This window comes from Furipterus horrens, unplaced genomic scaffold (genome assembly GCF_987537825.1).
Source record: "Furipterus horrens unplaced genomic scaffold, mFurHor1.1.pri manual_scaffold_6, whole genome shotgun sequence".
In the NCBI taxonomy this organism is placed as follows: domain Eukaryota; kingdom Metazoa; phylum Chordata; class Mammalia; order Chiroptera; family Furipteridae; genus Furipterus; species Furipterus horrens.
The window spans coordinates 146,451,052-146,478,975 of NW_028327176.1; the positions used below are offsets into that span (position 1 = coordinate 146,451,052).

At 42.5% G+C, this 27,924-nt stretch overlaps 1 protein-coding gene, 1 long non-coding RNA gene and 1 pseudogene across 2 annotated transcripts in view; 1 reads left to right on the forward strand and 2 right to left on the reverse strand.

Moving 5' to 3' along the window:
- The first annotated feature begins 1,307 nt into the window (after positions 1–1,307).
- Positions 1,308–27,545, forward strand: LOC150007543 (uncharacterized). Its single transcript, XR_016511633.1, has 6 exons — positions 1,308–1,459; positions 14,339–14,486; positions 15,659–15,757; positions 24,547–24,812; positions 26,127–26,322; positions 27,301–27,545. It is a non-coding gene; the product is annotated as an uncharacterized LOC150007543 (long non-coding RNA).
- Positions 13,143–27,924, reverse strand: part of PREP (prolyl endopeptidase) — a 109,645-nt gene continuing 94,863 nt past the window's right edge. Inside the window, exons 12-15 of the mRNA XM_090279709.1 lie at positions 27,315–27,409; positions 24,174–24,305; positions 19,220–19,376; positions 13,143–13,859 (exon numbers count right to left, since the gene is read on the reverse strand). Of these exons, the coding sequence (XP_090135835.1) occupies positions 13,565–13,859; positions 19,220–19,376; positions 24,174–24,305; positions 27,315–27,409 (679 nt within the window). The 3' untranslated portion in view covers positions 13,143–13,564. The remainder of the gene's footprint in view (positions 13,860–19,219; positions 19,377–24,173; positions 24,306–27,314; positions 27,410–27,924) is intronic.
- Positions 16,288–18,093, reverse strand: LOC150007545 (kinesin-like protein KIF2C pseudogene; annotated as a pseudogene).

The following is a 27,924-nucleotide window of genomic DNA, read 5'->3' on the forward strand; positions in this document are numbered from 1 at the left end:
TTAGAAATACCAAGCTGCCCTGACTGGTGTGGTTCAGTTGGTTGGGCATCATTCTGCAAAGCAAAAAGCTGCCTGTTCAATTCCCAGTCAGGGCATATGCCCGGGTAGTGGGTTCGGTCCGCAGGTTGGGGTGTGTGCGAGAGGCAAGCGATCGATGTTCTCACCAATTGATGTTTCTCTCACATCGGTGTTTCTATCCCTCTCTTTCTCCCCCCCTACCCCTCTCTCTATGAATAAATAAATAAGTAAATATATACACACACATACATACATACTAGGCTAAGAGTTAGTGTTGGGAATTAAGCTGAGGCTTAGAGAAGTTTCACATAGGGGTTTTGGGATGTCTTGTTCCCTCTACAAGTATAATAAACTTGACATAAAGAAGTGTTTGCCTGAGTTTTTGAAATTGCTTAATTTTTTACTTAAATATGAAAATGTTAGCAATGACTGAAAAGACATATTTAGTATTGGGACTGACTGTATTTGTCTTTCAAACCTTGGGTGCCAACACAACGTGTAGAGTTACCTGTGCTCCACAGCCAGACACTCTGCCCCACCTGGGTTTTACAATATGGGGGACCAGAGCTTAGTAAGTGGCGTTGCTGGATGCTGCACTGGTTGAAATCTTTAAAACAAGATAATAAGACTGCATATCATGATTCTAAAAGGATTATATCCATTACCACTAGGGAGGTAAATATAATGAGTCTTAGAAAATAAAACAACCACCTTTCTCAGGAAAAACTACAACAGTCTTGTAATGCGCACAAATTCAACAGAAATTAGACTATACCAGGATTTCAAATTTAGCTGATGTTTTATTTAATGTAATTTTCAATAAATTTAGGTATGTTTAATAATTATGACAAGATTGCAACATCATTACAGAAATTTGAAAACTAGAGAAAAATTTTCTCATAGCTCCCTTTAAGAACTAATATCAATTTGTTGGGTCTAATCAGAGATTCCTCAGCTGACCCCCTGTCTGAATCACCTGGGAAGCTTGTTACAGTGCTGATCCCAGGTTCTTCTCTGAGTCAGAATCTCCGTGGGTAGAAGCCTGTGGATTTACATTTTTAACAAGCTTCCCAGTTGATTCTGATTTGCAGCTGGGAGATTAACCTGTTAAGCTGCCCAGGGTATCATTTTATCACCAGTTCATCCTGGGGGCCTGTTCCAGACTTTGCTGCATTAATCATCTCTGTTTAAGGGCAGTGTGAAGCCACTCAAGGCTCCAAGTGGGAAGTGACCTGGTCTTATTTACTTCTCAAAGCTCACTCTGGAGTTAGTGAGCAGATAGAATTAGAGAGGAGCAAGACTTGGAGTCAGGGAGACAAATCATGAAACATGGTGGGGCTGTAGAGAAGTGGGCACAGCTGGGGCATATTTAGAAGGTGGAATTGGTAGAACCTCGTGATGAAGGAAACAGCAAGCCCTCTCCCAGGCTTAGGATAAACAGGTAAGAACTATTTGCTGAGAGAGGACACCCAAGAAACTTATTTGTTTAAATCTTGCATTGTAACTTGCCTCAAATACTTTTCCAAAAGATGGCATTTAAATACATATTTTAATTTAGGCAAAGTATAACTATCACTAAATTATAAGGTCCTCTTTGAGAAGGAAATGTAGTAACGTTACAGTCATGAAAAAATCACGCAGATTACCACCTTAACTAAGTGATCCAAATTATCGCCACCAGGAATAAGATATTCATACCATAATACCCTGATGTTATGCATAACACCTCAGTGGGGGTATTCTTGCTAAAAATGAATAACTTCATTCTAGTTCTGAGAAAACATCAGACAAACTAAAATGAAGGACAGTCTATAAAATAACTGGCCAGTCCTCTTCAACGGTCATTGAAAGATAGGGAGGAACGGAGGCGCCATCATAGACTGAGCGGACAAAGGAGACATGACAACTAAATACAAAGTGGGACCCGGAGCAGAAAAAAGACATTTAGTGAGAAAACCAACTAAATTTAAATAAGCTGTGTAGGTTAATAGTACTACATTCGCTATAGTTTCCAGGTTTTGATGATTGTACTATGATTATGGGAAATGTTAACATAGGGAAATCCAGGTGAAGAGCATATGGGTTCTCTCTGTACCATTTTAGCAATGTTCATGTACATCTAAGGCCCTGGCTGGTTTGGCTCAGTGGATTGAGCGTCGGCCTGCGAGCTAAGTGTCGCTGGTTCGATCTTCCAGTCAGGGCACATCAGAGAAGGAAAACTCTGACTCCAAAAAACCTCCGCTGCCTTGCGGCATACCTCTTCAGGGGAAAGGCTAAGGGAGTAAACCCCGACAGAAAATCCGGAGCCGGAGTCCCTAAGGCGGTTTGACGTTGTAGTCAACACCGGCAACTCCTGCGGCGCACCTGAAGCCAAGCTGTATCGACTCCGTCTTTCCCTTGGACCCTTCAGCTGCGAAGAGAGGGGGGGTCTGCTGCATGGGCAACAGCAGACCCTCCATATTACCCTGCCCAGGCTCTGTAGCTTCAGCGTCATCGCAAGATGTCGATTCAACACGGGAGGAGACAGATACTACCATGTCACTCCCGAGTCGGACTGCACAGCCATTCTCGGCGGTCCAGATGGACTCTTAAGAAGCTACACCATCGTCTCTCGAGACGGACGGCTGCCGACGACTCTCTAAATTGCTTATTACCATTAAGGTAGTGTGTGTACAGTTCCTAAAGCTATTTGGCATTAATAACTCTCATAAATGGCCACCAAGACATTTTCTCTTGAACAGTAGAGAAAATAACCTTCTTAGTCTGTTACAGCCTTAAAGAGAACGTACTCACTTGCCTTTGCATCTCCTGCCTGCCTGCAGCTGCCGCAGAAGGCCCCGAGCTCCTGAGCAGGGAGAAGCCTCTGAGGTGGGTTCAGGGTGTTCTTCACAGGACCTGGTAACAGCAGACTCAGTAGAGGGACAGCTGTGCCCCCAGAGGTGAACTCTGACATCAAAGAACCACTGCTCAAAATAAATAGTACTCTTCCCCTTTGCCTGAACCTGATAAGAAAAAAAAAAAAAAAAAAAAAAAGCTTTAATCTCAATTGCTCTCTATCACCTGCTTTTTCTACTTGACATTGCAATTCCCCAGGTTATTCCTGGGTGGTGCACATCCAGAGATTCATTTGCTCCTTTGTCTTTCACTACCACAGTTCATTTGGGCAACTTGAGGAATAATTTACATACCACAAAACTCACCCATATCAAGTGTGCAGTTCCTTTCTTGTATGTTGGGTGGGCAATCATTACTGTAATCCAGTTTTAGAACATTTCATCATCCCAGTCAGATACCCAATTAGTTCAGCTCCATTTCTACTCCCAGCTCCAGGCAACCTCTTATCTATGTTCTGTCTTTATAGATCTGCCTTTTCTGGACATTTCATGTAATGTGGTCATCTGCGTCTGGCTTCTTTAATTTAGCATAATGTCTTTGAGGTTCATCCATAGGTAATATGGTAGTTTGAGGTAGAAAATCAGAATTATTTTTGTGATGGTGGGTTTCTGCTGCCCCAGCTCCCAAACTCCTTAGAGGTGCTAAGACCACCTGATCTTTAAATGGTCCTCCTACTTCTCCTCATGCCCTCCTGTAGTCAGTTTTCCACATGGTTATTGGGTCTGATCCTATTTTTTTCCTGCTCAACACCTTGAATGGCATCATCTGTGCTGAGCCTCCATGCTGCCTCCAGTTTGTCCCAACACATTCAGGTTATTATTCAAATGTTACCTCCTTAAAGGGGCCCTCTCTGACTTCCTTAACTGAAATATTGGGTTGCTCAAAAAGTTCATTTGTTTTTTTCCGTAAGATTGCTCTAGTAGCACCTAGCTGTCTTTAACTTCAGTTGGAACAATTTTGTTAGATTGTATTGTGACAGCTGTCATATCAGTGTGCATTTTTTAAAAAAAATCAAAATTGGTGATTTTTTTGTGTAGCCATTTTAGTATTGAAGATGGAAGAAAATACACATTTTCAGCATATTATGCTTTATTGTTATTATTTCAAGAAAGGTAAAAACACAACTGAAATGCCAAAAGAAATTTTTGTACAATGTATGGAGAAGGTGCTGTGATTAACCAAACATGTCAACAGTGGTTTGCGAAGTTTCGTGCTAGAGATTTCTTGCTGGATGATGCTCCATGGTCAGGCAGACAAGTTGAAGTTGATAGCGATCAAATCAAGAAATTAATTGAGAATAATCAACATTATACCACGTGGGAGATAGCCGACATACTCAAAATATCCAAATCCATGAAGTTATTGGTGAAAATGAAAAATGTGTCTTTTATTTATGGAAAATACCATAAATAAAACTTTTTGGCCAACCCAATAATTTTAGCATTCTGTCATGATGCTTTGTATTTCTGTGGTGTCGGTTGCAACTTCTCTTTCAATTTGGATTTTGAGTTATTTCTCATTTTATTTTTGAAGAGTGGCTACAGATTTAACAATTTTTAAAAACTTTTTCAAAGAACCAGCTTAGTTTTATTGATCTTTTCTGTTTGTTTTAGTCTCTACTTTATTTTCATGCATGCTGCTCTTTATTTCCCTCCTTCTACTCACTTTGGGCATAGTTTGCTGTTCCTTTTATAGTTCCTTGAAGTGAAAGTTTAAATTGTTTATTTAGATTTTTCTTGTTTCTTGAGGTAGGCTTGTATCACTCTGAACTCTCTTAAAACTGCATTTACTGTGTTTCATAGATTTTGGAACATTGTGTTTCTATTTTCATTCGAATTAAGATATTTTTATTTTCTCTTTGAAGTCTTCATTAACCCATTCATTGTTTAGTAGCATGTTGTTTAGTTCCCACGTGTTTGTGTTTTTTTTTTTTCCTCCAGTTTTCTTTTCACAGTTGAGTTCTAGTTTCACACCTTTGTGGTCAGAAAAGATGTGTGATATGATTTCAATCTTACTATTAAATTTATTGCAACTTGGTTTGTGGCCTAACATGTGATCTAAAGAATATACCATGCATATTTGAAAAAAATGTGTAATCTGCCATTTTTGGTTGGAATGTTCTGTAGAGATCCATTAAATGACACATTAGAACAGATGGCCTTAAGGCCTATGTTTCCTCGTTGACAATTTGGATGATCTCTTCATTAATGTAAATGGGGTGTTCAAGTCCCTAACAATTAGTGTATAACTATCAATCTCTCCCTTTATGTCTGTTTAATATTTTGCTTTATATATTCATTTGGTCCTATATTGGGTGTGTAGATATTTACATGTGTTATATCTTCTTGTTAGATTGATTTATTATTATGTAATGTCTTTCTTTTTCTCTGGTAATAGTCTTTGTTTTAAAGTTTATTTAGTCTACCCCAGATTTTGTTTTGTTTCCATTTGTATGAAATATTTTTTTTGATATCTTCACTTTTAGTCTCTGTGTTTCTTTAGATCTGTAGTGAGTCTCTTGTAGGCAGCATTATAGCCGGGTCTTGGTTTTTTTAATGTATTCAGCCACCCTATGTCTTTTGAATGGAGCATTTAGTTCATTTACACTTAAAGTAATTATCAATAGGTATGTACTTATTGTCATTCTGCTCATTGTTTTCTGGCTGTTTTTCTAGTTCTTCTCTGTCCCTTTCTTTAACTCTTAGTCTCGTCCCTTGGGATTTGGTTACTTTTTTTGTGTGTGTGCTATATTTGAATTTCTTTCTCTTTATTTTTTGTGCATTTATTACATGTTTTTGGTTTGTGGTTACTCTGAGATTCATATATAATTTCCTGTGGATATGGCAGTTTATTTTAAGTTGATGGTCACTTAAGTTTAAATGCATTCTAAAAGTACTATGTTTTTACTCCACCCCCTCCATATTTTATGTTTTTGACATCATATCTTAAATCTTTTTTGTATGTGTATACCTATTATTATAGATATAGGTGATTTTATTACTTTTTTCTTTTAATCTTCATACTATTTTTATAAGTGGTTGATCCACTACCTTTACCATATGCTTGCCTTTACCAGTGAGGTTTTTCTTTTACATATTTTCTTATTTCTAGTTATGGCCTTTTTCTCTTGCACTTAAATATGTCACTTTAGCATTTCTTATAGTGCATGTAAGTGGTGATGAACTCTTCTAGCTTTTGCTTGTATAAGAAATTTTATCTCTCCTTCAAGTCTGAATGATAGAGTACTCTTGGTTACAGGTTATCTCTTTTCATTACTTTGAATATACTAAGCCACTTTCTTCTGGCCTGCAAAGTTCTGTTGAAAATTCAAATGATAATCTCATGGGAGTTCTCTAGTAATGTACTAGAAAACTATTTTTAAGATTCTCTTTGTTTTTAACTTTGGTGTTATAATTACAATGTGTGGGTCTCTTTGAGTTCATCTTCTTTGGGAATCTTTGTGCTTCCTGGACTTAGATGTCTGACTCCTTTGCCAGGTTACAGAAGTTTGAGTTATTATTTCTTCAAATAGATTTTCTGTCCCTTTCTCTCCTTCTCCCCCTGGGACCTCTATCATGTGAATGTTAGTATGCTTGAAGTTGTCCCAGAGGTCCCTTAAACTCTTATTAAAACTTTTTTTTTCTTTTTGCTCTTCTGATAGGTTGATTTCAATAACCTTGTCTTCCATGTTGCTAATCTGTTCTTTTACATCATCTAATCTGTTATTGATTTCATCTAATATGAGTATATATATTTTCATTTCATTTATTGTATTCTTCAGTTCTGATGGGGTCTAAAAAATATTTTCCATCTCTTTGTAGATCTCACTGTGTTCATCCATACTTCTCCTGAGTTTTGTTAGCCTGCTTATGACCATTACTTTGAATTTTTTATGTGGTATACTGCTTATTTGTGCTTCATTTAGTTGTTTCTGGGGTTCTGTCTTGTCCTTTGATTTGGAACATATTCCTCCGTCTCCTCATTCTGCCGAAGACTCTGTTTCTATGTATTAGGTAGATCAGCTGCATCTCATAGTATTAAGAGAGGCCTGTAGAAGGTGTCCTGTGGGGCCAAATAGCACAATTCCTGCTAGTAACCAGGGCCAGGTGTTTCAGGGTTGTCTTCTGTGTGGGCCGCATGCACCCTCCCATGGTGGTTGGGTCATAACTGGTGTGGGTGCTCTGTAGGATGGGGCTGACCCCTGGCCCAGCTGTCAGGCCCAGCCCCAACTGCTGTGGGTGTACTGGTGGGCCCAACTGGCCGTGAGGCCCATCTGTGATGGCTGAGGGCCTGCTGGTGTGTGGTGCAGAGCCCGAGCACTGCTGACTGAGGGGCTTTGGCTGTGACAGCTCCTGGCCTGCTGGGATGCAGCTCAGGCCTCCAGTGTGAGTGGCTGTGAAGCCTGGCCTCTACCGTTGTGAGTGTGTTAGTATGCAGGGCTGATCCCTCAACCCCCTTTGGGGTTGCTTTAATGCCGCCCAACTGGCACCGGGGTGGGGCACCACTTAGGAGGCTTTCTGGGTGCTGAGGGCAGGGTGTGTGCTGCTTTCGGAGAGTGGTTGGGCTGGGTGAGGCCTCGGGAAAGCACCAGGTAGGGCAAGCAGCAGGTTAGTGGAGAGTGTCAGACCCGGAGTCCACCAGGTGCTGGCTGGGTAGAAGGAAAGCGAACAAAACAAAGAACAGTGCCCGCCATTGCCTGTGTCCCCAGAGAGAGCCCCACCAAATCCCTCTGGCATGTATCTTAAACTCAGTCAATGCATCTCCTTCATGTATGACGTGGGCGCCTTTCAAACTGTTGTCTGTGCTGTGACTCAGAATGAATTTGTGCATGGGGCCTTGAAGCAAGGATTCTCAGTTTCCCATAGACCCTCAGCTCTCCAGGATATAAGCTTGCTGGTTCTCAGAACCAGGCATTAGGGGGCACCTCTGCCTCGTGCAGGCTCCTGGGCTGGGGAGCCCTATGCGGTCTCAGATGTCTTGTTCTTTGTGGGTGCGAGGCCGACTGAGGTGGTGCGGTCCCTCCTGGTTACTGGCCGCTATACTGCTGTCCCTCATACCTTCTCAGATGTGGCTTTTTCTTTATATCCTCCATTGTAGAGAACCTGTTCTGCGAGTGTTCAGGTCGTTCTCAGAAAGATTTGCTTTCTCTCTCTATGTACTAGGCTGACCAAAAAGTTAGTTTAGTTCTTTCTGTATGATGGCTCTAGTAGTACTTAGTTGCTTTTACCTTCATTTGCAACAATTTTGTTAGATTGTATGTGACCATTGTCACATCAGCATGCATTAAAAAAAAACTTATCAAAATTGGTGAATTTCTGTGCACTTAATATTGAAAATGGAAGAAGATATGCAACATTTTCAGCATATTATTCTTATTATTTCAAGAAAGGTAAAAATGCAACTGAAACACAAAAGAAAAAGATTTGTGCTGTGTATGGAGAAGGTGCTGTGACTGATTGAACGTGTCAAAAGTAGTTTGTGAAGTTTCTTGGTACTATTGACATTTCGGCCAAATAATTCTTTGTTGTGGGGTTATCTTATGTATTGGGAGATGTTTAGCAGCACCCCTGGCCTCTACCCACTAGAAGCCAATAGTGGGAGATAGCCGACATACTCAAAATATCAAATCAATAAATTTATTGGTGAAAATAAAAAATGTATCTTTTATTTTATGGAAAAAAACTAAACAGACTTTTTGGCCAACCCAATACTTTGAACTCTCTTTTTTTTTTAAGGGATGGACGGAAGCCCAGAGGGCGAGGGGAAGGAGGTTTTTATTTGTGTTTTGGCCACAATGGAAGGGGAATAAATATGGAGGTTGTGGTAGGCAGAAGAATATTTTGTCCAAAGATCAATACTTTGAACTCCTTGTTTGGTAAATCACTTATCTCCATTTTATTAAGGGATTTTTCTGGGCTTTTAGCTTGTTTTTTTTCATTTGGAAAATAATCCTGTTTCTTCCTTTTTTTTTTTTTTTTTTTTTTTTGACTGGCTGGATTGGTGTCTATGCATTAGCTAACACATCCACCGTAGTCTTGAAGCAGTAGCCTCCTACAGGAGATGAACCAAACCTGCCCTTTGTCTACGGTGTCTGTCAGACTTTTGTCATTGCCCAAGCGGCCTACTTTATTCTTTGTTGGGGACCCTCAACCCGCAGAGATCCCCTGGTGTTGCAGATGAAATGAAGACTTCCCAGGCAGCTTGTGCTAGGAGAGAGAAGGCCTGCAAATGTCTTGAGAGACAAATGTCTCAACTGCCTTCCTCCAAGGTCTTTTACTGAGTGCAGTAAGGTTAAGGGCATATAGCATGCACGTAAAGCTCATCAACCAATGTTAAACAGTGCTGATTACAGAAAACAGATATTGTTCAGAGATAACAACTGAAGGAACATTGAGATCTCCCTCAGGTCAGGGTGTGTTGGACACAAAGACTTCAGATGGCCATAAAGTAGGGAGGGTGAATTCATTTTGAGTTAAAGTTAAAACCTTTGCTGCTGGTACAATAAAGTTATCAAGTGAGGTAAAAGAACAGGGCAAGCTTCAAAGGATATAAAGCATTTTCTCATGACCCGATTCCTACCGGGGTCCACTGGCTATAGCATCGAGGCACGTATGCACCTCGCTTTCCCAGTTTTCCAGTCAGGTCTTACATTCTTCGTTTCCTTTGCCTGGCCTGTGCGGGACTAAGTCTCGATACTTTCCCAGGGGGACCCTGACAATTCTTAGTGGCTCCCAGTAGTTGAGGGTGTACCCAGACCCGCAGTATCCCAAAAGGCAGGATCTCAGTCAGCACCTAGATGCAAGCTGATTGAAAACCAGACCCTCAGGCAGCAGCTTTAAAGTGTGTAACTATTCCTCTTTCAGGGGAAGACTGGGAGGTGGGCATTTCTGTCTGCTCCCTCTGTACTGAGCCCTGGGATAATAAATGGTTAAGAACTGTTTCTTTGCTACAGTGAATGCAAGAACAGAAGCCCTGTGAAGACAGGCCCTGCTAGTCAACTGAGTCAGACTACCAAGGGATCTGGTACAGACACAAATGCTGGGGCACCAGACATGTGCACAGGTTCTGCCCTGGGACGTACCCTAAAGCTAGAGCAAGGCTGAAGGAGTGTGAACACAGCTCCCCGTGGGCCTCTGTGGACTTTGGGGAATATTTCAGTAGGCCTCTGCATGGGTGTTAATATGAGAAGCTGCCGCTCACGCTATAACTTTAAGATAAGCCAATAGGCGTCTTTCACAGAAAGATGAGCTTTTCAGTTGGCTGCCCCTCTGCTGGGCCCTGGTGGGCAGCCAGGTGAGTCTATGTGAGCCCTTTAAGAACTGTTGCTTGGGTGAATCAGATGGGCAAAGGCGGTCAAAACGTACAAATTTCCAGCTATAAATAACTTCTGAGGATGTCATGTGAAGCCTGGTGACTATAGTTAATACTGTATTGTATATTTGAAAGAGAGATCTTAAAAAAACTAAAAGAATTTTCTATATTTTTATAGTTCTATATCTTTCAAGTTAAAAATGTGATCAGACTGCAAAAAAAGAAAAAACTTTCTCAGGTCTATAGCCTTGCGTGTCTCATGGATGTAAGCCTTGTTGGCTTTTAAAGCTAGATGTTTTGGGGCTTGTCTCTGAGGTGCAGGTTTGAAAAGGTGGGATGTCAGATGTGGGATCCAGACCTTTCATTTCTCGGGGGGAAGATTGGAGTTGTGAGTTCCCTCTTGGTGGTGGGTGACTGGGAGGGTGCAGGGCAAGGTGAGACGTGTTCAGCCTCTTCTGTTTCAATGTGGTTGTCTCCTTTGCCTGAGGCATAGGAGTTGCTAGTCTAGTTTCTGGGTTTCTATCAGAGGATGTTGTTCTGCGTGTGGCTGTAGATTTGGTGTGTCCTCAGGCAGAGGTGAATTCAGGACCCTCCTACGTCACCATCTGGAACGGGAACCCTCTTATGTATCTTGTTACTAGACTAGTGGGCCAGTGTGTTCAGGGCCCAGCTGCCAGGGTTACTGCCCTGCCTGCCCACTCTGAGCTCGGATCCTGGGCCTTTGCCAAATGTTAGGGAGGCTTCACACGGCTGGAGGACAAACATACCCACAGAGAGAGTTTAGAGCAGGTGGCACAGGGGCCTCAGCAACACAGTTCCTTGTCTGCCTCCTCCCTCTGCAGTGTCAGCTTCGGGAGAGCAGAATTATCTTTGCTTTTCCACAGCCCCTTCAGAGCCCTCCTGTCCTTAACTCATCTGTGAGTCTTAGTCACCCTTCTGGGTAATGGTGCTGTGGTCTTCCCTGGGGAACTCCCCAAGGCTGGTAAAACTGTCTGGTAAATATGGAGAGACTGGTGACAGGCTTTCTTGGTTGAAATTTAAACTTCAAACTAGGGGCACCATTTGTATGTAACTAACTAGGCTTTTGTGGGAGTATTAGGAAACAGGACTAATGGAAACATTTTACATTATTCCAGGTGTGTCCATATTAAATATAAATATGACTTTATCTTAATGAAGTGTCAAATGCTCTGTAGCATCTTCAGCAAGGCCCCGTGATGAGGCAGTTAGACCACCAGTGCAACATATGCAGCTTTTTTCCAGAACACCATAGACCATATGACAGAGCAGAGGGACAGAGCACAGGATACAGAGGTGGGATTGAGTAGGTTAGACCAGCTGAGACCTGGGAAGGAGCCAGTTTTTGAGCTCAGTTGTCTAGCTAAAATGCAGAAATGAAAAGTATCTTGGGAAAGAGAACTCATAATTGGCAGCCAATTATATGCTAGGCACTTAAAAGTGCATTACTCTGTTTTTCATGACCACCAGTTTCTAAATGGCAGAGTTGGGGTTTGAACCCGGGCCTTAGTGACTTCTCCTGAAGCTGAGACTCTACACACTATATTTCTGCTTTCTGTTTAAGATAGATTTTAGTGGGAAGTACAGTTGAAGTCTGTGCAACTTGAAAGTGCTCTGGACTCGGGGTGGTGAACACACAATATACAGATGACGTAATATAGAATTGTACACCTGAAACCTATATAATGTTATCACCCCAATAAATTAAATAAAAAAAATTTTAAAAAAGAGAATATGCTCTGGACTCAGCTGGTCTAGAAAAAAGGCTGCCTCTGGTTTGTCTACGCAAATGCATTTTATTCTGTTCTGCCATGCTGGTCAGCAGTTACACGGCATTTAGTTTGTGTTAGCCTCTCTCTGGGTGAACGGTGATGTCAGTCTCTGCACGTACTGCTAGCAAGTGGCACAGCTTTTCTCCAGGGGGTTATAGTGAATCGTACGTTTCATGACAGCTGTACTACATACAGTGCTTATTTAAACAAGTGGTAACAGAAAACATGATTCTAGAAGAGAGAAACCAGACCAGGTGGCTACCTTGCAGCTGTGCTTGGTAGGCAGTGATATGCTTGACAGAAATGTGTGTCTGATTTTAGACCAGTTCAAGAGGCAGAGAGAACTCTAAAGCACAAATATGTATGACTTGGAAAAGTACAAGTTATTGGAATGATAAGCTTTTAAAATTAAGATACTTCATACAAAATACAGTAATTATTTTCATCATGTCTGATGAAACAAGACAAAGAAGAAACTTTTCTTCTCATAAATTAGATCAACATTTCCCAAACTGATGTCCAAAAGAACAGTGTTTCATGAGATGAAAAACAAATGCCTTAAAATATTTTTATAGACAATAGGTTGGGGAATAGTAGATCCTCCTCTTAATGGTTGTGGGGTGGTCCAAACCCATTATTTTTTAATATGACTATTTCTATTTCCAAAAAGTGGTCTATGGGGGGGGGGGGAATAGCTTGGGACATACTGAAATTTCCTGACTGTAAGATTTGATAGTTCACTTGTGTGGTCTTAGTTTTACATCCTAGTACTCTGATTTGCAGTTATGCTTTGTGACCACATTGGTAGACAAATGGATGCATGATCTTCAGTTTCTGGTTCACTGATTTTTCAAAGGAGGCATCCAAACCAAGAGCAAGATTAGGAGCTTGCTGAGTAGCTAATTTTTAAGACAGTGAACCACCTCTGCTAGCTTCATCACCCATAAACAAAGGAGCCGGAATTGATGCCCTCATTTCCAGTGCTAACATTCTGTGACTTCCTTGTTCGGAAATTAATTGGTGTGGAAAGGCGAACCGCTTATTCCCGTACAAAAAGCGATGTGATCCAGAATGGCTGCACTTCTGGAGTTGCCCTCAACACAAAGGAAGCAGAAATGAAGCCTCCCATTCTTAAATAACATTTATTGTTTCTGGAAAGAAGTCTCTTATGAGAACAGTTCTCACATTTCTTTAGATATATTGGTTATGATTATAGAAGGAAATTTCACTGAGATGTTATATATGAAGTATGCCCGACTATGACTCTTAATTCAGCAATCTAATATTCACAACGTGTTGGCTGCCATTTAGTTATTTCTCCAAACATGCCTTAAAAAAAAAAAAAAAACCCAAAAGGTCAAGGGCTTGCTAAAAAGGAGAAGCCTAAAAAAGATAAAATTGTTCCCGCAGCAGTTCCTTTTAACTGCAGTCTGTACGTGCAGGAATAGTGTTCACGTGGGGAAGTATTATGCCCAGTGGTTTCCCGCTTTTAACGGTGTGAAAGCCCTTGAGGTTTTCTGCGGCTGTGAGGAGGGAGTGGGAAATTCCATTTACTGAATCCAGTCAATGCTCAGGCACCGCGCTATGAAGGCGAACATATCTGATACTTCTTCTATCACTTTGGCCGTGGGCTTCCCAGCCCCGTGGCCTGCCTTGGTATCCACGTGGATAAGCAGGGGGTTGGTTTGCTTCCGGCTGCGGCCCACGATGTACTGAAGGGTGGCAATGAATTTCAGGGAGTGAAGTGGGACCACACGGTCATCATGGTCAGCAGTGAGGAGAAGCATGGACGGGTACTGGATGTCGTCTGCATCTGGTAACTTCACATTATGTAACGGAGAATATCTGAAAGGCAAAGGCACTTCCATGACGCTAAACATCAAAAGCAGAGTTGTTTTTCACTAGGATAATCAAAAAGGACTGCTGGGCACAGTAACCTACATGGTTAGCCAGCCTAACTTCACTAGCTACAAGGACTGCAGCTGCTAATAGCACATGGGTGCTTGCACCTCTGATTTGGCCATAACTGGCCAGGGTCACTGAAAACTGGGAAGAACTCTGTTGTTTATTTGGCTCCTACTTTGGAGGACTATATAGGAAAAGAAACTCACAGGGCAGTTGAGATAACCCCATCTAGATGTACACTTACGGTCTTGAGATGAGTATTTTCATAGTCTTTAGACTTATTCTTTCACTACTACTAAGAGGACTGATTGTCTTTTAAAATCATTGGTTGTGGATATAACAGGTGCAAGCCTTTCTTATGCTGAAGAACTTGAAATCAGCTTTCTGCCCCTTTAATATCTATAAAACCTTTATTCTAGGCTCCGCTTGGCAGTCTTAGGAAGATTGCGAATCCTCTCTGGACCCGTGGGTGCCAGCCTCCTGCTGGCTCCAGCAGAAAGCAACTGCCTTTGAACAACAGTGAAAAAGTTCATTGGAGAGCAGAGAAGGCACCCTCTGAAGTACAAGGTAAATGGCCAGCAATGTTAACAAAAATGGTTTTAGAATAAAAGCATAGCTGAATTAAAGTGATTGATAATAGTTAAGCTAGGGAAATCTCTGGACAGTTTGTCTTTACATTTTATTCAATATGGGTGTCAAGTTTTTTCAAAGGGTTCAGCATTAATGAATAAACTCTTTTCGTTGAATTTTATTTTGGAGGGTAGTTGAAAATGGTAAAATTTCTACTCAGTTAACCAAGTCAAGGCTAAACATTCTGGGGTTTAGTCTCCTGATAGATAAGATGGGGTGGCAATGGACTGGTTTGCTGATCTCATTTCAGAGTGCTCTTGGATTAGCCCCAGCCCTCCAGACAACAGTTAGTTCTATGAGGAAACAAGTTTGGAAAACTCTGCCTATTAATATAACCCTGCCCCACCCCCAAGATTCACATACTGCATGTATACATTAAAGATTCTGAGAAGTTCTGTAGGAAAAAAAATATTAGGCTTTATTTATCCAGCTCTTTTTTGGGGGGCGGGGGGCTCCCACTAATATCCCAGATGGTGCTTCATAGGACAGTGCTTGGCTGGAAAGTTAAAGTCCACAGTGGGAATATATAGGGGTAGGCAAAAGTATGTTTACAGTTGTAATACAAATAAAACCATAATTAATACATAATAATGCAAGAATAAACTCTGTTACATGTACTCACAACTATAAACCTACATCTGCCCACCCCATGTATCAGAGACATCTTAAGAGAAAAAATATTTAGAATTTTTTCTTTTTTTGCTTTCAAATTAATTTTAGAAGTATCAGGTTCATCAAATATTTTATTGTCTTTGATATCAGTTAACTCTTCAGTATTTTTAGCTGAGTTTAAATGGGATTTATCCCCCCCCCCCCACCAAGTTAATTTGAACTATGGCTTCTTCAGATATTCAGCTTTTACCAGTATGTGTCAATGAGGCTACTTGTGCATTTAAAAGTAATAGCTTTACAAAGTAAAGTCCCCTTCTTCCCCGCCAAAGAAATGAATTTAGTAGTTTAAAAATACCCAATTCTAAAAATTCAGTCATTTTAGCTGAATTCTAATTGGAGAGAGCTAGCCATAAAAAGCATACAAAATGAAAGAAAAACTTGATAAATTTACAACTGACTGAAAAGACTGTGACACGGGCTTCTTGTTTTTTTCCAAGGGCAATTCCTAAATACTGCTGATAATCCCCCAAGCCCTCTGTGTGAGACGTAAACAGAGTGAAGAGCCAAAAAAGAATGCAGCTTGCAGTCTTGAGAATGTAAGTATCTGCTATTTTCTCATTACAGTAGTCCCTCTATCATGGGATTTTAAAAAATATATTACTTATCGCGGATTTTTCGCTATAGCGCGGGATTTGCAGTACTGTATACGTATGTTGTTAAAGTTACGAAGGTTTAAGAGTGTAGAATGAATGTAAGGTTCCTACTTTGCAGGGGTGTCTAGAACATAATACCATGATAAGTGAGGGAATACTGTATCCCCGAAGTGATAGAGGGATACGAAAGAGGGAAGCTGTCCAGTATTTTCCATAATGCAAAATATATGTAGTTATACTGAGAGCACAAAATGAGTTTAACTGTACTTGCACATATTTCTCTTCATTTCCATATTTCTTTTTAAAAAAGGATACCCCATACATATTGATGTAAGGTATAATGACACCTTTTAAAAAAGTGGTTTTTGATTGCTGTTCCACAAATCTAGTAGCTTTTTAAACCCTGATTTCTTTTCTAAGCGTGAAAGTGAACATCTTTCTTTGCAGTCGTCACTGGGCCTGTTTCTTGCTGCTTACTTTTTGCTGGTCTGTTCCTCCAGCTGCATGGCCAGCGCAAGGCCTTGATGATACCTTGCAGGGATGAGATGTGTTTGGGTCGCTGGGCCAGGGCAGACTTTGCCTTGTGTACATAGGTCTCCAGGTTGTAGTCTGGCTGCTCAGTCATCGCAAGCTCGGGGCAGCCTGGCCCTTGATGTAGAATTTTTCATGGCCCTCTCCTCCAGCTTCTGGATCTGAGTCATGGCTGGACATCTGGGCAGATAGTTCCTCTTCTTCCTTAGGTAAATTGCCTGTGATCAGGGACCTGTGAGAGCTGACCTCTGTCTCTTCTGTTCCCATTTGAGTTGGCTGCTCCCCATGCGCCCACTGGGGGCGCTCAGCTCTTGGACCTTGTCTGCGTAGCTGAGTGTGTTTAAAGCATTCACAGGAGCTTATGCCTGGTTAGGTCATGGCAGTCATACAGGTCCTTGAGTTCTCCCTAATAAAGCAGTCCTGTAGCACCTTTGTCAACTGGGTGTGAGCCTTGCTCTGTCCCAGGGCCTTCCTTGATGCACTCCTTCAGAGCCAGGAGACTTTTATTGATTTCTGTGCCTTCCATGCGGGTCTGATGGTCAGCACTGGAAGTGTCTGCACCTTGTTCATTCCCTGCCAGATCCACCAAAGAGAACTTGCCATGCACTCTGCCTTTGGCTTGAAGAAGAATCTGGAAGCAGGCATGGGAGCAGGTAGGCTTGGAGTTGGCAAATGTCTGCCTAGAGGTCCCACAAGCACTGCCTATGTCGATTATCTTGGTGATGTTGCCAGCACAGTAACCAGGTGTTTCTGCAGCCCCACACCTGCACCTGTTGCTTCCTGTCCTCCAGCACACACAGCTTGGCCTTCTTGTTGAACAGGTCAGACAGCTTCCCATTATAGATCTCAAATAATGTCACACAGAGTTCCAGGCCCACGTTCTGGTAGCAGGACTGATTCTTCAGGAGGAAAATGTCCTGGCAGGCCATCTCATATAGGTTCCTTAGGATGAATTCTGGGCTTTTCCAGAGAGGCCTCTGCCCATAGTGTGTCTTGCCACTTCCTGTCTGGCCATGCAAAAGAGGTGCTTTTCTTCCCTGGAAAATTCTGTGTACCAGTGGCCTTGCTATGAGCCAAGAGATGACTTCATTTGAAGTTGTTTCATCAAATACAAAGCCAAAGCAGAATGCCTGGTTCTCCAGATACTTTAAGTCCACTTTTAACTTGGGTTCATGTATGAGAGGACACACTTGCTAGAAACAGAAATCACATCAATTTCTTCTTTTTTTTTTTTTTTTAAGATTTTATTTATTTATTTATTGTTAGAGAGAATGGAAGGGAGAGAGGAGGAGAGAAAGAAAAACACTGATGTACTAGAGAAATATTGATCGATTGGTTGCCTCCCGCATTCCCCCAACTGGGGACCTACCCATGACAAAATTGAAAGGATGACCTTTCAGTTTGCAGGACGATGCCCAACCCACTGAGCCACACCAGTCAGGGCACACATCACTTTCTTTCTTGGTCAATTCTCATTTTTTTTCCAGCGGGCGTTTCCTAACACAAACACATATCCTGTGCTCTTTGATAGAATCAGCCGGAGTAAGTGGATGACAATCCAAAGTAGCCCAAAATTCCTTAATCGTCCAGGCAAATTCCAAGTTTAGAAAGCTGTTATCATACTCTTCAGCTTGCTTTATTCTCATTTCAACATTCTGGGCCCTCTTTTCTTCTCGCTTCTTCATTTTTTCCATTGCCTTAATGTCTCCCAAAGGGAATTTGCAGGTGCGGGCAGCTCCACCTCCATATTATCCTCCTGAGAGGTGATGCTAACTGGACGTATGACTGGAGCACCACTGGAATGAGAATTCTGGACTTAAATGACATACAGGATCTGTGCAGTCGTTTCTGCCAGGGCAAGTTCTGAGTTTATTGTGACCACGTCATCAAAACCAATCTCTCTGCCCTTCGTGGCATCTCCTTATGTCCATTCCACTGAAACAGGTTTCTCCAAGTCCACACTTGCATGGGCACTGTGGACTAAGCCTCACTCCGGACGTTCTCCTAATGACACACGCGTTAGATCGGCCAGGGTTGCAGTAGCCGCTTAACAACAACAACCACAAAAAGACAGAACTGCAAGCTCCTGTAGAGCAGGCGTCTGGTCCGTCTTGTTCCCTGAATCCCAGTAAACCCTGATTTCTTATGTCACAGTTCTGTGAGTCAGAAGTCTGGGTTGGCTCTGCAGGGTTCTCTGCTCTAGATCCCTCCAGACAAATCAAGGTGTCAGCTGGCTGGGCTCTTACTGGGAAATTCTGGGAAAAAAAAAATTATTTTTGGACTCACTTAGGTTGTTGGCAGAATCCAGCTCTATGAGGCGATAGGACTCAGGTCCCCATTTCTTTGATGGCTGTTGTTCTCAGGTCCTAGAGGTCTCCTTTCATGTTCAAAGCGATCATTGGTGGGTCACGTTCTTCTCATGCTTCCAACCTCTGTGACCGCTCTTTCTACCACGCTCCTGATGCCAGCCAGAGGGAGTGCTCTGCCTTTACGAGTTACATCATTAGAGACTGGGCCCATCTGGATAATCCAGGATACTCTCCTTATTTGAGATGATTACTAACCTTAATTTAATCTGCAAAGTTCCTTCACAGTAGTACAAGATTACTGTTTGAGAGAAGAAGGGGACAGAAATCTGAGGGAGGAGGCACACATTAGAATTCTTTTACATCTCTGTAGTTTGTTTTTGTTAAAGACAAGATCAAATAAAGGAAGACAGGTATTCCCATCACTTCCCCTACTTTTGCAGTAAATTTTATGCAAATAAGAGACATGGAGGAGAGCAAGGAGTCAAACGCCGTAATTCTGCACAATCAGTCAAAAGGGTATCAAATTGTCAGCAACATCTACATCCAATATGAATTAAAACCTTACTTGATCAGCCATTCAAAGTGGTTTTTGCTGTCTGAGCACCCATAATCGGTGGTCCAGGCATGACCGATGGTGTATTTATGGAACTTCAACATGTCCATTACTCCAACTTGGGCAATAACACAACCAAAGAGGTCAGGACGCTGATTTGCACAAGCAGCTAAAAACCAAGATAGAAAGAAAAGGAAGGCAGTTTATCATTAAATACCTAAATAAAGCAAAACAACACTTTCAGAACCTTGGTTGCCTTTTTTCTTAAGGCCCAGGAAGAAACCATCATAAGTCACCTGCCTAATGGTCCACAAGCTTTCCCCCTTCTTCCAATATATCCGAGGGTGGAATATTCTCATCAGTAACAGAGATTTACTCCCCAAAATGAATCTCAATGGGGAAGGGCTTTTTGAAAACCTCAAGGACTTTCAGAAAAACCTGTGTTCCCTCCTCCCATCCCTGCTTTCACAGGTGATGAGGACGAAGTTTAAAAAACCTGTTTGGGACCTCAAAACAAACCTGTGATATTGTGATATAATGACATATAGTTTGGTCTTTTTTCCTGGCAGAGAACTCCAAAGCATCTCTTGTATTTCATAACTAGCCCCTTTCAACCATACCTGAGTTTATGCTAATAAGGTGACTCTAGGTGGGACCCTGGACAGCTGCAGGATGGGGACCAGTTGCCAGAGGAACCAACCAAGTGATTAGAGGGTTGGAACTGCCAGGCCACCACCACCCCACCAACTTCTGGGGAGGCAGAAGGGCTAGAGCTTGAAGCAATCACTCGTCGTCGTCGTCGTCGTCGTCGGCGGCGGCAGCCGTCCGTCTCGAGAGACGATGGTGTAGCTTCTTAAGAGTCTATCTGCACCGCCGAGAATGGCTGTGCAGTCCAACTCGGGAGTGACACGGTATCTGTCTCCTCCCGTGTTGAATCGACATCTTGCGATGACGCTGGAGTGTCCTCTCCAGTGGAGCTGAAGCTACAGAGCCTGGGCAGGGTGATATGGAGGGTCTGCTGTTGCCCATGCAGCAGACCCCCCCTCTCTTCGCAGCTGAAGGGTCCAAGGGAAAGACAGAGTCAATACAGCTTGGCTTCAGGTGCGCCGCAGGAGTTGCCGGTGTTGACTACAACGTCAAACTGCCTTAGGGACGCCGGCTCCGGATTTTCTGTCGGGGTTTACTCCCTTAGCCTTTCCCCTGAAGAGGTATGCCGCAAGGCAGCGGAGGTTTTTTGGAGTCAGAGTTTTCCTTCTCTGATGTGCCCTGACTGGAAGATCGAACCAGCGACACTTAGCTCGCAGGCCGACGCTCAATCCACTGAGCCAAACCAGCCAGGACCAAAGCAATCACTAACGGCTAATAATTTAATCAATTGTATCTTTATAACAGAACCTCTGTAAAACACCCTAAACAACAGAGTTCATACAGCTTCCAAATTGGGGAACGTATTCAGGTGCTGGGAGGGTGGTGTGCCCAAAGAGCATGGAGAGTCTACCTACACCCACCCCTCCCCCATACCTTACCCTATCTATGTATCTCTTCCATCTGTTCCTGGGTTCTATCCTTTATAACAAACTGGTAAACATAAGAAGAGAGTGTTTCTGAGTTCTGAGAATTGTAGCAAATTGTTGAACCTGAGAGAGGGGTCTTGGGAACCCCAGTTTATAGCCAGTCAGTGAGAAGTATGGGGCCCAGGACTTGTGATCGGCACCTGAAGTGGAAGCAGTCTTGTGGGTCTGAGCCCTGACTCTCTGGGGTCTGTGCTAACTCTGAATGGTGTCAGAGCTGAAGCTGGTGTCTGGAGAGTTGGTTGGTGTGAGAAGGGGTTACGAGTAGAAATAGTCCATACAGCCCAAGGCAGAGCAGGGCCTAAAACCCAGCTCAGGGCGCTAACCAATATTGGCACACCTTCTTGTCCTGTTTTAAAAATGCTCTTCTTCATATACTAAAGTTACTTAAATTTTTTTTTTTTTTTGATAATTCAACAAATAGTTATTGAGCATCTGCCATGTGCTTGGCAGTAGGCCTGGGAATAGGTCGGTGACTATTTCAGGGGGAAACATAAAGAAGTGAACAAGCAATGACAGCACTGAGAAAATTCAGGTGCTGTGAAAGAGGGGTACAGGGGCACCTAACCAGGGGTAAGGCAGTTAGGGAAGAAGTCACATCAAAGCTGGCCTGCCTAGGGTTTAGTGAAGGGATGTGGACTTTTCCTGCCTCTGGCAAAAAACATAGCTCCCACCCCAATTCTGATTTCACAGCTTACTCATAATACTGAATCCTGAGCCCTAACCCTTGGGGATCCTGATTTTCTCACTCAGAGGTGGGAAGGACAGGAACCTGTGCTTTTAAATAAGCACTCAGAATCCTGAAGGGGGAACTCCATCTCTGCAGTTCCTTAAGGGACCAGGGTTCTCAACAGACACAAACCAATCCCAAATATAACACTCTGAAAATAGTTATTGGATGAACCAGTAAATCACAAACCAATTCTCCCACTATTGGCATCAAATTGTATTTTCAATATTGCCTCCTATTAAATTATAGGTTTGCTGTTAGTTCTTCTTTCTCTTTTACACTTCATATGTAATCCATACGCAAATCCAGTTGTCTCCAATTCAACATCTACCCAGGACCTGACCACTTCTCACTGCTTCTGTCACTACACCCCCAGCACAAGCCACCAGTGTCACTCACCAGACAGAAGTCTCCTGCCTGGCCTGCTTGTGTGCCCTTGACTTTCCTTCCATCTACACGATCATCATAATAGGATCAATGCCTGATCCTGTGAAAAAGCAAGTCAAATTATGGTACTTCTCCTCTCAAAACTCTCTCAAAGGCTTCTCATTTCCCAGTGAACTGGGTTCTCTAGTCCATCTCTGCAGTCCTGCCTGGTTCAGCCCCCTGCCCCCTCTCCCTCTCCTTTGCCCACCATTGCTGGAGCCCTCAGAGACCATGCTGGCCTCGGGGCCTCCGGTGGATGGTCTGCCTCTGTTACAGGCTGGGGGATGGGGAAAAGGAAGCAGTTTTCAGGATGCCTTCACATGCCTGAGGCTAGTGGCAGTGTCTTTGTTATGCAAATAGATTTAATGCATCCAAGGCCCAGGAAGATGGGAGGGGTCTTGGACGGGGATGGGGGGGGATGGTATGGAAAATGCACACAGAGCCTGCATGAGGAGGTTCTGTGAATGGTCAGAACTGGGGACCATGCCGACTGCATCATAGGACACAGTCAGGGATTTAAAAATAAGCGACAGTCATTTTAACGGGACTGACCATGTGGTTTTGAGAAGTTCTCCATGTGGATTACAAAGGAGGGTGGGACCATGCGGTTTTGAGGAGGGGACTGACCATGCAGCTTTGAGAAGGGAAAACTCCATGTAGTTTACAAGGAGGCTGAGAATCCACTAGGTTCTGGATTAAAAGCTGGCGAGCCCCACAACACAGGCAAGACCTCCCCCAATCAGAATTGAGTGATTGGCAGCTACCAATAAAGCTGAACTGTGTCTAGGAAGTAGGGAAACGGTCTCTCTAACTTTTCTAAAACTAGCCTGGTTTGGTAGGGGGAGGCAGAAATATATGTTTGTGGGTGTTTTAAGGAAAATAAGACCTAACAGCAGAAATCCGCAAATAAGCTATATAACTATTAAATAAACAATTATTTTCTTTGCACTAAACTCTGGTATTGAGAGTTATGCTTCTGGCGGCGGGCAATCGGGCCCCTAACTAAACAGCCCGTGGGTGCTAGGTTTCAATTGGAGCAGCCCAGGGGTTCTGTAACACCTCCTCAGACTAGAATAAAAGCTCCATGAAAGCAGAGGTGCTGTTTGTGTGGTTCATAAAAATTTTATGAACACACTTTCTAAATTTAAAGCAAATTATTTTGGGCATACATATTTTACCCCCAAAGGAAAATGTTCTATACTCTATTGGGGTAAAGAGCATGAACAGGAATTCAGGCTTTGATGTGACTCAGTATATTTCCAAGGCTAGGACACTGAGTGCATGTGCTACTACCTGAATGCCTGCCTCCTGAACAGTAAATGGAAAGCCCTGAAAATTGTCACGTGTGTTTTAAGCTGAGCTTATATATGCACAATGGTCCTTCAATGCCTACTGACACTGGATGTAAGACCCAGCAAGCAAAATTCAGGCCTACCATAATGTCCATTACAATGCTCAATGCTATTGAGAGAGAAAATGCAAACTAAAATTTCAGTAACTACCAAAAAACGAGGTGTGTAGAGGCAGTACCACAAAGAGGTTGAAAGAGCAGAATCTAAAACTGCAACACTCAGCACCGGGCCCGGCATCACCACTTCCAGCTGTGTACACGGGGCCAGCTGTTTGACCTCTCAGGGCCCCAGCGTGTCCTCCTCTGGATGATGGGGATATGACCAGGCCCCATTCCCCAGGCTGCGGGCATGCCATGGTGCAGCCTGGGCCTGGCACACAAGGCGCTCATTGTTTTGGGAACTATTTCTGTGAACTGTTTCACTACTATTATGTTGTGGATCCATTTTTATATGTATTTGTTTCCTCACGGCTTTTCTCTCTCTACTCACAGCATTTAGCATCACCAGGTATAGTTACTCAACAAATGTTTAGTAATCATCACATCTTACAACTTCTGAATAACACAATCAGGAGGTTTATCGGGCTCGGGACTGCGCTGCCTGAACCCTTGAAATCTGTGGCTCCGGTTTGTGGGGCGAGGGGTCCCACCCAGCTTTGGGAAGAATTGTGGTCCAGCCTGGAAGAGCTCAGAGCAGGGAGGCCAAACAGCTTTCCAGGCTATCCCGAGTCAAGTCTGACGATGTGGATTCAGCTGGGTCTATAGGCCCAGACACAAATGGGTTTGACTTTCTTTGTACCACTGCTTCCATCCATGAGCCAAATGACAGTGTATCTGAGAACCCCGAATATTAACTAGTAAGTACAATGAATAAAGTTTAGTTCTTACCCACTAAGAGGCCTCCATTTGAACCTCCATTTATAGTCAGCCTCTTGGGAGACGTGTAACCTTCCTTGATAAGATACTCTGCAGCACACTGGAAGTCATCGAAGCAGTTTTGCTTGTTGGCCAAGATACCACCTACAATGTGCCAGAGTGAAAGACAGTTCATTAACAACGCAAAACATTAGAAAGCGCAACAGTTTAACTGGAAGGGAATTCAAATGATGATAGGACAAAGTTTCAGCTATTGCTCAATTTAATTTAGACACAATGGGATAAGAGCATTTAGAAAAATGCCTCCTTTTAAACTTTGTTATGCATTGTGAAAATCCATCAATTCCAAAACTGCTAATCCCTCTGGATTTGTATTTTTCCTAAGAACTCCTAGAACTTAAAAGGCAAATGTCCCACAGAGAAAAGAAGATGATCTGTTATGTCAGTGAACCATGAAAGGAAAAGAAACTGTACTGTGGAGAAGCTGAACTTGAAACTGAAACAAGACCCGGAGCAGTGTTCAGATCCTCTTTGAGTGCCCCCAGCACCCAACGATAGGCCTATGGGCCCTGCGGCTTCCACCTCCCCGTGAGGATACAGGTGCTTTGCAGAAGCGCACTTCTCATCCCTCCTTGTGGGAGTCTGAAATGGGTAATCGAGGAGTTAAGTTCTCCAATTTTGTTGTAAATAAGAATCAGGGGGGGGAGGTTTCTCAAGTCTCCAATGAAGAGGGTCTCAGACATCTCCCCAGGGCATCTGGGCTTTCTCACCCAGAAGTCATTCCAATGTATAAAACCACACTAGGCAATTACTTAAAGAGAGGAACATCCATAAGGTCCTGGAACATCTAAAAGTAAAAGCCAAATGGCCAAGGCAAGCCCTTGAGGGGACAGATGTCTATAATAACTGCCTATAAAGTGAAGAAAAGGCAGACACATTGAATTACTTATTCGAGATTAACTACATCTGCAGAAATTCAATTAAAAACGAAGCAGTGTTATGGAAGAAACTTTTTCATATCAAAACAAATGTTATTAAGATTTTAATAAGAAATTACCAGTGAATTAGAACAGCTAGGATTACTTAGTTTCCAGGAATAATATCATTTTGGGCCTATGACTATATTTTTTAAAAAGCATTAAATTAACAGAACAGAATTTTGCTTTATTAATGTTGAGCATACTAGGGTCTAACTGGAAAAGGTCTGTTTCTGGTCCTTTCACTACCTTAATTTGGAGGAGGTTTATCAGTCAGTCTAAATATGGTCTACTTTTAGCCTCAGTCAAGCTCCCTAAGGTATTTGGATAATAAACTGGTTCTAATAAATAGAGTGATGAGACAGAAAGTAGTGACCACGATGAAGGGCACTCTGCCCTATGAAAGCTTGGTGGGCACCTGCTGACCAGGTGGGTCTCATAGAGTATCTGGTTCTTTGAGGAGAAGACCACAGGAATCTGTGCAGGTGTGTGCATGGTGGGTATACCACCCACATTTAACGTAGGAGATCAGGCGAGTTAAGGGGTCCAGACTTAGCATATGAATTTGGTATATAAATCAAACATAGGGTATATAGAGATTCTATTTTATTTATTCTCTTTTTATCAGTCATCTCTTAATATCACAATTTGTATGATTTTAGTGCAACTGAATTCTAATATCAGGTCAGAGTTAAAATTATATAATGAATTCTATGCTGTTTCAAATAGAGTTACAACTGATAAAGCTTTTAGGGATGACTGGGCTGCAGTTGAGCTCAGATGGCAGGTGGGCCTGGAGCCCACATGTCAATCAGGAGTTCCTGCTAAGCTGTTCAAATAGTTTGTTGTCTGCCATCAGCCCTTGGGATGCATGCTGGATGGCCAACAGTCAGGCCTGAGCCTTTTGTACATCTTGACACCTAACAGGTGTATAAGAAAAATCTCTCTACAGATCTACCATCATCTCTGATGATTTGATTTGATGCAGAAAACTAGAGCCACTGGTCTGAGCGTCAGGAAAGTCGAGAAGAACAAGTGGGTAAAGAGTGGTCTCTGATGTTCCTGTTGTGGTGCTGCTGACCAACCCCAAGCTCGAGTGACTACCTTTGTCCCGCAGGCTTTCTTATAAGTGATGGCTGACGATGAGAGGTGCCATAACACCCTCCATGGGACACAGGAATAAGGCAAGTGGAAATCATCTTCTTCAGGCTATTGGTGAGTCTATGAATTTCAGATACATAAAAGCCAGGGAGAGGGCATGTGCTCCATATATAAAGAAAAGGAAGAGGTAGGACTTAAAAATATAAAGTATTATTCTTTAAGGAAGTTGTAACAATCCAGAAATACAGCTGAGTACAGAAGCAGTAGCCTCAATCAACTAGAATACATACTTCAGGAGGCCAGAGAATGGAGATGGAATCATTCAAACCAGAAAAGAACAATGGCATAGTTCTGTGTCTAAAGCCTGCACATGACAGTCACAGCAGCAATGCTAGGAGGACACTATTTCTCAGTGATGTTGGGGAAATTAAGAGAAAACAAGCAAAAGGATGCCCACACTGAGAACAGGAAAGTGCTATTTTAGGTTGATCTCTTCTTTTAAAAGAAAATGACTTGTTTTAAAGTCTGTTTTGAGGTAGTCAAATAATGCCGAACAGTAAAAGCCAGGCTAACAGGAGACAGAACAAATACCAGAAAGTGCCGCCCAGACTCACTCATGACAGGGATAGATAAAAATCTACTCGACACATTTCTAGCAAAGCAAATAATTCTGATGATGGTCTACAGTGAGTGCTTCTGACAAATAGGTATTTCATTAAGCAGATATAGAGGAAAATAAAATATGCAGAAGAGGGTATGGGAGGAATAAATGGTGACGGAAGGAGACTTGACTTAGGGTGGTGAACACATGATACAGTGTACAGATAATGTATTGTACAATGGTACACCTGAAACCTATATAATTTTATTAACCAGTGCCACCCCAATAATTCAATAAAAAGTAAAAACAAAGATGAAGCTGTTTTTAAGGGGGGAGTGGTGCCTGCAATGTGCTTGAAAATATCCTTATTTTGTACTTTAGTCAAAATGCCTTTTCTGTTCCTAATCCCCTCAGCTCATTCAAACATAGCTTTGACTATGTCATACTTGTGTTTCTGTAGAGAAAACACCTCACCTTTATGCCACGTCTCCCCGTATTCACCACCGCCTCTGATGTTGGCCACCGCGAGGACTCCACCCATGTGTCTCACAAAGATCAGCCTGGACACACTGAGAAACAATGAAAATAGTCAACCTTCCGTTAACTGCCTAGTAAGGACCATGATATTTCCCTCCATCTCAATAAACAAACAAACAAACAAAAATAAAAATGTATCCTGGAAAAAACTCCATGTGTAATAGCATCTAAATTGGACCTAAATTGGAGCCCAATATTTTTATATTACTTGATTAAAGTAAAATATAACTTCTGATTAATGGTTAACTGCAAAGCTCACACATGTTCATGAGCATTCAGCATACCTCATTTTACTATATTGGTAAATATTTCACTATACAAAGTGGGAATGCCAAATTCATAACTGCAAACAGAGAAAAAACAGAGACCCTCATTTCCTGTCGACACTTTTAACAGCCATCCTGGCAAACAAAATGTGGGCGGCCACATGACCCAGGCCTGCTATGAATGGTGCTAGGCTCAGAGGACACCCAATAACGGCCCCTGCTCTGCTATCATTTTTTTTTTTTTTTCAGTATCTCTCCATGTTGTTCAAATGGGAAAACGG